General features: G+C 43.6%; 1 protein-coding gene across 1 annotated transcript; it reads right to left on the reverse strand.

The window, feature by feature from the left end:
* Positions 1–10,479: 10,479 nt before the first annotated feature.
* Positions 10,480–10,969, reverse strand: LOC142777424 (uncharacterized). Its single transcript, XM_075881799.1, has 2 exons — positions 10,840–10,969; positions 10,480–10,742 (listed from the first exon to the last, which is right to left on the reverse strand). Exons 1-2 carry the CDS (start codon positions 10,940–10,942, stop codon positions 10,480–10,482), a joined length of 366 nt encoding a protein of 121 aa, XP_075737914.1. The 5' UTR covers positions 10,943–10,969.
* Between the last annotated feature and the right edge of the window lie 2,074 nt (positions 10,970–13,043).

Raw genomic sequence — 13,043 nt, forward strand, 5'->3', positions numbered from 1 at the left:
GTACATAAGTATATGTGTGTGTGCGTATATGTATGTATGTATGTATGTATGTATGTATGTATGTATGTATGTATGTATGTATGTATGTATGTATGTATGTATCTATATATGTATGTATGTATCTATATATGTATGTATGTATCTTTTAAATGAGAATCCGTTTATCATTGGTGAGTAAGTTTGGTAATGATTTGGCTGAACTTGTTTGTAGTTATTTCTCTTTTGAGCCTTTATACATTTCAATTTGTTTTGTACTGCATAAAAATAAATGTACCTTACACAGAATATGTGTGTTCGAAGAAGTTTCATTTACCAACCTACAGCCATGGGCAAGAAATTGGGTAAAATGGAACGAACCTGCGAAGTTTAGCTTAGAGCATAGCTACTCTACATGGCATATCTCATACACATTGCGTTGGTTGAATATGTCGATTTCAACCTTTCAATTTTAATCAGAATAAGCAAGCTATCACCCGTGGTTGTATATGTGTGTGATATTTATGCATACTGTGATGCCGGTTCGCAATTACAATTAAGGTCACAAACCTAGTCAAGCTGAATACATGAATTTTGTCCATGGACCTTTCATCTGCACTGGAACTGTTGTTAATAAGAAATAAATTTCAGTTTAGAAATTTATTCTAGTAACCAAAAGCAGGGTATCTCATTATCACACAAATCAAATTGCCACTGTTCTGTTCCATTCTGGACAATAGGGGACCCTCTCAGCAGAACTCGATTAACTGCTATAGTTCATTTGAACCATTGACAGCGACATTACACTGAAGCGTGCAGCATGAAAAATAGCGGGAGAGAAGACACAAACTAATCACTCTGTTTGCGTCAGCTCTAACTGTCCGTGCTCTTTGGTCTTGCTGCATGTGATGATGCCCACCAAATTAGCACGAAAGCGTGTCCCTACAAAGGCAGTCATCTTGGCTGCAAGCACTTAGCTCACTGAATCTGTAGATTTTCTTCAAAACACCGTGAAGACTGATTGCTGGTCGAATATCCAAACACGTGAAAAGTAATATACCAGGTATTATATTGGTATTTTAGCACTGGACACTTTTGCGATAAGAGAGGATGGAGGAGAAAATTATGAACCCTGAATTATTTACTTTTTGAAGGAGCACAGTACAGCGCTTTTGGGTCAAAAGGGGAGTGAAAGAAGCAAGTGCGAAAGCCTACTTCTCAAAAAATTAGTACCCGCCACCACGCATAATGTGCGGCCGGGCAACCTCTTGAAAAAAAAAAGTGCTCAGTGATTCTGCGAATCGAACCAAGTACCTCCTAGATTGAAGTTGAGCGCTGTAACCCCTCATCCACTGCAGCAGTGCTTGCATTCGCCATATTGCAGATATATCGTCATTCCTTCGAATGAAGCCAAATGCAAAAACGTCCCGTGAAACTTTGTCAAAAATAAAAAAAAATAGTTAGAATGCGTTTGCCCAAGGTTACTAGAAGATAGAAACCGCCACGTGTGACTGTATAACCGTGCGCTATTTATTCTTGTACATTACTGTCATGACGTTGGGATAGCCGGATCTAACGTAGGCTACTTTCGCAGAGTTTGCCAAATATAAATAACAAAATAAAAATATATATTGGCCTCTGACAACGCTAATCAACTATTATGAGCTCACTGTCACTACTGTCACTTTCACTAGATGAATGCTCAGTTTGCTTCCATTATTGTTATTTAGGAAAGTTTTGGCTGATTAACTCAACTCTCCTAATTAGCATTGATTCTCACATCTAGGATAGTCACACTTTATCTCGCTTTCTGAGTGGCTGTCACTCCCATATAACGCGTACTCCACTTTTTTATGCTCTCCGAGCATCTGACGCTGCTTTGCGGAGATTTTCCCTGACGTCTGCTGGGCCAGAAAATTGTCTTTGTTATCTATCAATTTCAAGCTTTCGAGAAGCCAAAACGAGAGTCTCTCTCTCTTCATTCTTTTCCCACGTGTGATAACTTCTCTCGACCTCAACACTCGCATACACGTCCCTTGCTTTGTTTGCGCACTCAAACAACGCTGGACGAAATATTTGCCCCATGTTTTGTGAAAAGCTTTGCACTGAGAGACCTCCCGACGAGTCTCCCTCATTTTACGTATACATATACCTAAGCGTAAGCGTATGCACGTTCTCGCATTCCGGCTTTATAAAAATGCTGTGGTGCATGGAACCAGCGAAATTGCGCTCACAATTTCATTTGATTGTTGCTGTTATCTATTTCCGCACAATGCGTCTGCAGGCACCAAAGTCGCTCATGTGTCTTGTAATAAGAATATTGTAACAAAGGCTACCTTTGACTATAGGTACAAAACACCCTTACGTTCATCACTATACCGTGCTAGATTGCACTGAATTAGTTAAGTAGCAGCGCAGCTTCAATGAAATGTAAGGTAACCGGTCGCGTTAAATAGGGGAAGACAATCGAGGCACATTTTCAAACATTGCATGCATCGATTTATGTGTGCTTTCATTTATTTGGTGCACCTGGAGTGTTGTTTACTTGTACTTGGCGAGATAGTGCATGGATTGCTCAGTGCCTTAAGGCCATCGAGCAATTATTTTTTTTTAGCTACAGTCGTTGATTAAAGGCGAGTGCTTGGCTTTGCACAGCCCACCAAAACGTCCATTACAACGTCCGCGGCATCCCGTAAGCGCTGTAGCAGACGCTTGCGGAACTGAAACTTAGACGCAGCAAATCATTGGCTATCATCGTATACTCTCGATGGTAGACGCTTTGCGTGATACCTTGATATTATCGGCACACACTTGTTTCTTTCCTTGTCGTTTCATCGGCTATCGTGTGTTCTCCTTGCCCTCTTAAGTGCCGAATGAGTTAAATTCATACCCGTGCTATAGTAATCCCTCCGGATAAGAGAATTTTTGGCTAAGAAAATGCATAGCCAAAGAGAAAGCTTTGTGAATTCGGCCCCACGTGATTTTTATGAAAGCAACTCATTTCGGGCGATTTGTCATGATCCGCTTATGTGTATGTCAAACTTATCTTGTCGTTAACTGTCAGTGAAGTGAAACATATAAATGGCCCCGTCGCTTTGGTGTAGTGAATAAGGTACTCGACTGCTGACCCGCAGGTCACGGGTGCGAATCACAGCTGCAGCGGCTGCATTTCCGATGGAGGCAAAAATGTTGTAGGCCAGTGTGCTCAGATTTGGGTGCACGTTAAAGAACCCCAGGTGGTCAAAATTTCCGGAGCCCTCCACTATGGTTTCTCTCATATTCATATCGTGGTTTCGCGACGTTAAACCCCACATATCGATGAATCAAACAGTTATATACCAGCTACTTCACTGAGGGTAACAGATCTAGAGCTCATGTGAGCGTGTAATTTAGGCATAGAATATGTGCCTTCATTATTTTGCGTGTTCTTTATGCGTGGAATGCGTCAGAGTTCCACTGTGATGAAAAATAAATTCACAACCACATTTTGCGCATCTACATTCAGTCACTTCAATCTGGGCATCCAGGTGTTTGTTCCAAAGGGTATATATATATATATATATATATATATATATATATATATAAATAAATATACATATATTTATGATTGTACACTCAGTTTTTCGTCTTTATCTGACTGAAAGGTTAATAACGTTTGGTTCTTTGGAATGTGGGGGCAAATCTTTTTGAACAAGAGGTGGCTTGGAATTTTTACGTAATCTGCAGTGAGTATAGCTTGTGAGTGAGACATTGTCCCGCACAACTTTCTTTCTCTCAAGTTTTTCTATTTCCTCCGTTTTTGTGCTCCAATATGGCGAGCTCTTTAGTCTCTCTCTCCTATAGAGAAAAGCTATTTTTTAAATACCGCTCATCCTCTGTCAGTGCGTTCAGAGTCATTCTACAGTGTCCAATGGTGACTATAGTTAGCTCCTGTGTGGCGTGACCAAGAATATTGTTCCACTGTTTCAATTCCCCTTTGGCAAAATTATGCATCGATGGTGTTAGCAACAAGCACTGCCCCTTCGGAGCCGTACCCGACACTATACATGCCTCGAGATTACGCGCGTGAAGTTCATGCCGTATTCATATGTCAACAACTTTTCTAATTTAAGAAAGTTTAACCTGTGCTGTGGCCTATTTCGTCTGAAGCGGAGGACAGTGTTTGCCCATTAATCACAGCCAGTATGTCACTTTGCAGAGACGGTGCGAGTGGAACCGCAAGATATATATATAGTGGGAGTAATAATTCAATGGGCCAGTTAGTCTTCTTGAATGTATGGGATATGGCACAACGGGAGCGTTGTTAACAATGATGAATATATTTATTTCCCAACAGTTTCGGGAGGGGTCCTCCCTTCGTCAGGCGATGAGTTATACTCATCCTATAGGCCAGCTTGTCACGGGAGGCACAACAGAATGGAGCTCCAACCCAAACCAGGTGCGACTTTCGGGTACCTTGTGGTTCGGCTCGTCGCGTCTGTGCAAAGTGACATACCGGCTGTGCGAATGGGCAAACACCGTCCGCTTCAGATGAATTAGGCAACAGAACAGGTTCAAATTATCTTAAACTTAGAAAGCTCTTCAAAAACGAATACGGCATGAACTTCACGTGCGTAGCCTCAAAGAATATGTACTAGCGGGTACGGCTCCGAAGGGGCTGCACTTGTCGCTAACACCATCGATGCATAATTTTGTCAAAGATCAAATGAAACAGTGGAACAAAATTCCCAATCACGCCACACAGGAGCTAACTAAGATCACCATTGAACACTGTAGAAAGACTCTGAACGCACTGAAAGAGGAGGAGCGGTATATAAAAAATAACTTTCCTCTATAGGAGTGGGAGACTGAAGAGCTCGCCATAACGGAGCACGAAAAAATGGAGGAAATGGAAAAACTTAAGAGAAAGAAAGTTGTGCGGGACAATGTCTCACCACAAGCTATACTCACTGCTGATTACTTAAAAATTCCAAGCCACCTGATGTTCAAAAAGATTTGCCACCACATTCCAAAGAACCAAACGTTATTAACCTCTGAGATAAAGAACTTAGCAACGAACAACTGAGTGTACTATTATGCGGACTTATATTCTGTCCTGGCAATGGAAAGTACGATGAATTCATGCTTCTAAAAGAACTAGACGACTTCGCACAAAATTTACGAAAGGAGGAATATTTCTTCGATAAACCCCAAAAAGCAACCTGCTACTTTGAGGGGTAATCACACGGCAATGAACCCCAGACGCCAACAGAGATTGACATCTGCATCTATATATGTAGACGTGGTTCGGAGAGATGCCCTACATGTGTACAATGTGCACAAATCTGGTATAATTAGCATATTAAGGAAACAAAGAGAGGCACTACTCGCGTTGAGCAACCGCGAAGATCTCGTCATTAAAGCAGCACACAAAACTCAGACTACATCAATGAAGGCAGGGGACAACTAAATGACAAACAATTCTACAAACACCTCGACTCGCACCCTACTACCGAGCACAAAAAGATCATTGTAATAACCATACAGGATCTCACACGTAAAGACGCCATTGATTCAAAGCTTCGAAAGGCACCTACTACAGTATATTCGGCGCCTGGTTGTTTTTACATGCTGCCGAAGATCCATAAAGAGGGAAACCCTGGCAGACCCATTATATCAAGCACGGAAACGTTACCGGAATCCATTTTCAGTTATATTGGTTCTTTAATCAAAAACATACCACGCACACATGAGTCCTTCTTGCGTCACACAAATCATTTCCTCCGGGAAATATCAGACGTGAAAAATTCTATAAAATGAATTCCTCGCAAAATTGGATGTTAATTCACTCTACACAAGTACCCCGCATGACGATGGCGTGAGGGCACTTGTTGAGTCGTATGGCACCCACAACCCTATCGCATACCCAAGCAAAAAATTAATTGAAATCTTAGCAAGCCTTGTACTCGGATTGAACAGCTTTGAATTTAATAATGGGTACTACCTTCAAATATACGGGTACAAGAATGGCCCCAAACTACGCTAACATATTCATGCACCATACAGACTAACAATCTTTCAATTTGTGTTATCCTATATTTAATCTATAAACGGTACCTAGACGATATATTCATGATTTTGACACATTCGAAAAATGAGCTTCTCAAATTCATACAGGCATTTAACCAAGTACACCCCAGTATTTATTTTACACACGCCTACTCCAACACTGAATTAAGTTTCCTTGATGTACTTATTCGAATGGACGATGGTGCGTGGTAACTAGCGTATACAGAAAACCTACGGACAGCCAACAATGCCTGAACTTTCAAAGCTGCCACCCGTGACACTGCAAGACCAGCATTATTTATTGCCAAGCACTCAGATTCTGACGAATATGCTCCCGCGCCGAGGACTTCCACAAAACAGCACACATATACGTGCGAAGCACTCCTCCATCAAGAGTACCCGTCAGCTATCATTGATGACGCCATCAAAAAAGCGGAAAATCTGTACCACCAGTCTCTTCTACACCACCGGAAAAATGCCGACCAGCACCGTAACAAAAATTTGCTATCAACTTTCATGAGCAACCCACTTAATATATACAAGGTCCCAAGGAAATACTTCAACATATTAGTACAGAGCGTGCGACTATCCAAAATTTTCACTTCTCCTCCTTGTGTGGTATACAGGTGGCCGAAAAGTGTAAGGGATCATTTAGTAAATTCAAACATAGGCGTGAAACTTCAAACAGGGTGTCGCACTTGCGGAAAAAGCAGATGCAACGTATGAAAACACATACAGAGGATGACAGCGGCAGAAAGCACTCACTAGGATTTTAAGCACAGGATAAGAGGTGCACTGGACGGTGACACGGATAACGGGATAACGTCATATGCCTTTTGGAATGTGGGGTACGTGACATGCAATACGTGGGCCAGACAGGCACGCCGTTTAGAATTAAATTCAACAACCATCGGTCACATGTATGTTCCCTGCCAGGCCTTCTAATTTTAAAACACAGTACAATAACAGACCACATCTTTGATGACATCAGAGTTACACAATTGGAAAACAATTTTCGAACAATCTGAGAGCGGGAATCTTACTTTATCTGTAAGTTCAACACGATAAAAAAAACGGAATAAAGGAACACCCAGGCACTCTGTCAGCGTTACAATCACTAAAAGACGCAAACGCCCCTCTTTAATCAGTACTCAGGTATTGCCTCCCATTACAATAATATTACCCCCCAACAAAGCTTTTAGCGTATACATCTGGGAATAGAGAAATGGTTTGCCACTTCAAGCACAGCCGGAACGTTCAGATAAGTGGTCCAGGATGTCGTACAATTCACCCTTTTTTTTCTTTTTGCTTTTCTCTTTCTTTTCTTTTTTCTTCTTCTTTTCCTTCACTGACAGGAGACAATGCATATAATGAATATTGATAGCGGCACCACAGTTACCGGCTCTTTCATATCTTTCGACGCCATTAAAATGCACCTAAAACACTTAAGCTCTCTTCACGAATTTTTGGTAAATTTCAAAGGAGGGCAAGTTGCCAGCGTATTGCACTGGAGGGTGCAATACAGAAACGGTGGTCAAAATGTCAACTTGGGGTAAGGGTGGGTGCTCGGGACGTATTGTTGACAAAGATATCGTAGTTCGTTTACGTTCGCCTTGGTTGAGTTCTTGTTCCTTCCTAATCCCGCCATGTCCCTCTTGCTTCTTTCTATCGTTTCTTCCTCCTTTTTTTTCTCTTCTTTTCTCTTCTTTTTGTTGTTAATTTTTTTCTTCGGTCCCCTTTCTTTCTGTCTCGAAAAGCTATAAGTCACCAAAATGTGTAAAAAGTATTATGCCTTGAAAAAGACGGGGCTCCCGTCGAAACGTTCGCTGAATGAACAAGATTTTGTGTGAAAGCACATCTACATTTGTACTTATAACCTTGTGGCAACCCAAGTTATTATTCTGCACATAAACCTTATCAGAAATGGCTGCTGCCCGCACTTTTCGCAAACACCTGAAGTGAAGGTTTACGATCCACGAAGCCTCGAGCGCAATAACTGGTGACACGCAAATCAAGTACGTTCATCAGCACTTTGATCCGGCCAGCCCTCATTCCCCTACCTTCATCTTCCAGCTTGGCGCACGCATTGGCGACATTGGGGAGCTATTGGACTTCGTCCATAAAGGTATATCTTACCTTATCCTGCACATTGGAACCAATAACTTTGCCACCATGGGTGCCCCTACAGCATTCGACCACTACGTGGTCCTTGTGGACCATATTCGGCATGAGAGACCTGACATCACTATGGTGTTTACCACCCTACTGTTTCCGTGAGCCCCAAACGAACGAATTAACCGACACAAGTGGCGTGCGGTGACGAGATTCAACTTTGAGGGTCGCGAATTTAACGTGCGGCTGCTCAACTTTTGTCTTGAGAGAGAGTGCGTCTTTTATGTGAACCATCGGATAGATGCGCTCCCGCCATGGACTGTGCCCACGGCTGATTGTCTACACCCAAGCTTCGCCGAAGTGTCTCTCATAGCGTGTAAAATCTACAACCTGCTCCTAGGCCTCCGGCGGCCCTACACCAACAACTGGTTGTAGCACGCACCACAGCCGCAGGCGTACGAGCTTCGGGAGACGATATCCTACTCCCAGGCACTTCACTGTGACCCTTCCGAAGACACTTGTCGAGGCGGTGAAGGGCAGAAGGAGAACCAGGCGGCCCCAAAAACAGCCGCTACTTCTTCTACAGGCCAGCAGATCCCGTCGGGACCCACATCACGGAGTGCGCGACCGCCATCATGAGTACCACAGCCGTCGACGCCGCCTACGAGACATACCCCGAAAAGGCGACGAAGGTTAATCCGGGCCAACAACGACAGCTTACTGTACCACAATCAACAGCATCAGCAACCAGTGTGTCAGTATCAACCATCTCCAAGCAGCAAAAATCAGCAGCCCATAATAGCCAAGAGAGACCAGAAACCACCAGCAGCCAAACAGTCGCCTATAGGCCAGCTTCTCACGGGAGGCACAACAGCATGGAGTTCCAACCCAAACCAAGTGCGACTTCTGGGTACCTTGTGGTTCGACTCGCCGCGTCTGTGCAAAGTGACATACTGGCTGTGCGAATGGGCAAACACTGTACGCTTCAGATGAATTAGGCATCAGAACAGGTTCAAATTATCTTAAATTTAGAAAAGCTCTTGACAAACGAATACGGCATGAACTTCACGTGCGTAGCCTCGAAGAATATGTACTAGCGGGTACGGCTCCGAAGGGGCTGCACTTGTCGCTAACACCATTGATGCATAATTTTGTCAAAGAACAAATGGAACAGTGGAACGAAATTCTCAATCACGCCACACAGGAGCTAACTAAGGTCACCATTGAACACTGTAGAAAGACTCTGAACGCACTGACAGAGGAGGAGCGGTATATAAAAAATAACTTTCCTCTATAGGAGTGGGAGACTGAAGAGCTCGCCATATCGGAGCACGAGAAATTGGAGGAAATAGAAAAACTTAAGAGAAAGAAAGTTGTGTGGGACAATGTCTCACCACAACCCAGGCAGCACGCCGCCGTTGGACCAATCTTGGACCAACATTGGCTAACATCGGCACCGACGTCGGGCCGACGCCGGAAGTGCAACTTCTTCCAATGTCGGGCCGACGTTCAAGCCAATGATGGGCCGACGTTTTGCCGATGTTTTAGCCAGTATGCAACCAACATTGGGCCGACGAAGGCCCATCGTATTGCCGACAAAGCTGCCAATGTTCGGCCAACATTGGGCCATATTTAAGCCAATCACGTGCCATTTTTACGCCGATGTTTGCTGCACGACGAATATTGGCTACGAATGTACGACCGACATTGGACCAATCCAGGGCCACATTGCAGCCAATCGAATGCCGTTATTACACCGATGTTTCCTGCACGACGAATATTGGCTACTGATTGGCTTGCCGTTATGTAACCATTATTAGTAGGGAATTTTTCTTACCGCAAGATTTAAACAATATGCCTTGGTGACCCGCTCTTGTAGCTTTGCAGCCCTGTATACTTGGGGCAACAGGAAATTGAATGCTGAGAACTGAAAGCAGTTACTCGATCTATTTCATCTTTTATACCTCATTCCCTTTGCTAACACTAGAAGTGTAGTTTATTTTTTTACCAATCCATCTTTTGCAATAGCGAGTGCTTTATTTGGTACTGGTATTTGGTACAGCAGATCGAAAAAAGTCGTTAGGAAGTAAATGCTGAAAGCGTATGTCCTCCACTTGCAATCCCCACATATGTCCCCCACATGATAATCGAGAATATTCATACAGTTTAGAGCCTTTTTTTGTAACTAAAATACGGTGATGGTGCTTTTGAATCGCCATAAGCTAGCCGAACAGTGCACCACCGACAGTCTGCAGACCATTTATTCTTTGTTTTTTTATTTATTTGGTACAACAAAAAATGTATACATTAAAAATATATATACACAACTAAAAAAGGCCCGCTCTACTGCAGGTCAGGTTGCGTTGGGGGCACAGTGGCAGTGGTGCTGTCAAGGCCCTGGTTGCTGTGGCTGGGCAGGAAGCCAGCTGCCACGAGCAGCCGATAATCTGCACTCTGAGAGTGGGGATCATCGGGCTGCTCCACAACAAATGCTTCTCTGAAGCGCCGCTTCCTGCCCCCACAGCGATCACCAGACCCTGGCAGCCACCTCTTAATAAAGTTGAGGGCCTCCGCCTGGTCGCACCCTGCTTTTTGGCAGATGACATCTGCATACAAGAACAGAAATACCATAGTACACATGAAGCACTGCAGTACAGAGAATACACAAGGGTACACACACACAAAACAATGAACAAGTCTAACCTGTCACTAATCTACAGAGCCTCAGGTTCACAAAGGCCCTTTTCCCTTTTCTGCCATGAAGGCTGTACAGCACTTGCACGTCATGTGCCAATACAGCCTTCATGGCATTCACAGCAATTTCTCGGAGGCCAGGTCCCCCAATCTGCAGGAGGTGCTTGCGCTGTGAAAAAATGCAAGAAGCATAGATGGGGTAAACGCAACAGCACATCGAAATGTTTTCATGATAAAAATCTGCAAGAAGAGGACACTGAAAACAACAACTTGAATTTTTGGGCATCACAACATTTCATTGTTTTTTTACGCTAACTTCAACTCACTTGACCTAAAATGGTTTCCACATCAGCCCTCTCACACTCAGTGTGAGAACCTTTCAGAGTCCTTCTCTGATATGCAGTTTCGCTGTTATGAAATCAAATACAACACTGTTATAACCTTTAATAAATATTGATTCTAGCTATGAAATAGTATAGTTACTTTGTACAGTACTCAAATTCCAATACACATTTCTTCGAGGTTACAATGTCTTTGCCTGAATGTTGACCACGAGTAGCTTCTACAGGTGAAAAACGATAATATATGTGGAATTCAAAAAGAAGCTTGGACATGTTTTTAATCAATGCATTGTAAGCAGAGCACAACAAGATAAATGAACATGATCAAGGCGTACTAAGAGGCAACCTTAGAGCGACCAAATCTCGGTCATAGATGAAACTGATAGAAAAATAAAGGTCGCACTAGGTGGTCGCACCATTTGCTGTTTATATTTTTTTGGGATAGCCAACAAAGAGGCATGTCGCTATAGAAATCTCATCACAATAAACAAAGGTGCATTTTTCTTAACCCTGCGAAATTGGGTGCATGTTAGATTTTAAAAAAAGTAAGAAATCGGCTAACACAAGGCAGGGTGAACTGTAGCTCAAAGTAGAGAGAGCCGCAGCGGACACGAAATAGGGTGATAAATGAACAAAATTACTGAATGTCTGTTTTAAGCAGGCTATTGCTAGTCACTGCCCATCAAACACACGATGCCGCCTACATCGTCTGCTAGCTTAGGACAGTTCACTCGGACTTCACAGACTATAGTAAATACAGTCGAATCTCATTAATTTCAACACACTTAATTCGAACTGACGCTGTGGTCCTATCAATGCTATACCGCGCTCCGAAAATGCTCTCAGCACCCCGCCCAATCCTGCGGTGGCACTTCAGACACCTCATCGCTGTGCTTGAAGAAGAAAATGAAGAAAAGGAAAGAAAAGACTGCGATGGAATGTTTGCCAAATGCCAATCTGCGACATTCCTGTGCCACGCTTCGGCTTTTTCCGTCCCTGCCACGTAGTGACACTTCTCCTCTTAACACTGCGCACGAAGAGAAAGAGGGGAAAAAAAGCTGTCGCAGAGAGTTGGCTCTCTCTCATGCCGATCTGCACACGCCGGTGTCACGCTTCACTGTTTTTCGTTCCTGCTATGCAGAGACTCTTCTCCTTTCAACACCGCGCATGAAGAGAGAAAAAAAAAAAAAGCTGCCCCGGAGTGTTTCTCTCTCGAATGCCGATCTGCTTTTCTCCAGGTGGAGACGCTCTTCCTTTCTCATCATGTGCTGGCCACGCTCCGGCTGCAGCGCAGATGGTAACAGTGAAAACACAGTTGTCTTCGAAGAGTGTCAGTACTGGACATTGCCGCGCGCAACTTCTTTTGCCAGGAGAATACTGAAGCCCAAGTACAAATGCTTTGCAAACTGCACGCAAAACTTGTTGACTCGTTGCAAGGCCAACGTGTACAGACATGTATTGACTACTTTAATTAATGACGGATGTCCTGCAATTTGTGAATAAAACTTCTCCATGCACATGCATCACTGCATGGTGAGCCATCCGCTCGTTTACCGTATTTACTTGATTCTATCGCGCCTTCGATTATAACGCGCGCCCCGTTTCCACGACAAAAAAAAAAACTAAGACATCGGTTGCAACGCGCACCCTTTTTTCTCGTTGGCCCGCTTGATCACACCACTCGGGAAAACGACTTTTTTTTAGAGCGTCTTCCGTTTAAATATGAAGTACGGGGGAAGCTTATGCCTATCTGACGTGCACCGGAGCATTGCTGTCACTCTAGTTTTACCGTGGTCCGATGTCAGTACACGAACTTGCTTTGCCCCCTTCTCCTAGACGGTTGTGGTGCCAGGCATGTCGAAGTAAAGAGGC

The sequence above is a fragment of the Rhipicephalus microplus genome, chromosome X (assembly GCF_043290135.1).
Source record: "Rhipicephalus microplus isolate Deutch F79 chromosome X, USDA_Rmic, whole genome shotgun sequence".
Classification (NCBI taxonomy): domain Eukaryota; kingdom Metazoa; phylum Arthropoda; class Arachnida; order Ixodida; family Ixodidae; genus Rhipicephalus; species Rhipicephalus microplus.

Bases quoted from the DNA above. Each gene is read 5' to 3' on its own strand.
- LOC142777424 (XM_075881799.1), bottom strand. From the start codon at position 10,942: ATGAAGGCTGTATTGGCACATGACGTGCAAGTGCTGTACAGCCTTCAT. The intron at 10,743-10,839 runs GTTAGACTTGTT...TCTTGTATGCAG, and splicing joins GCTCTGTAGATTAGTGACAG to ATGTCATCTGCCAAAAAGCA.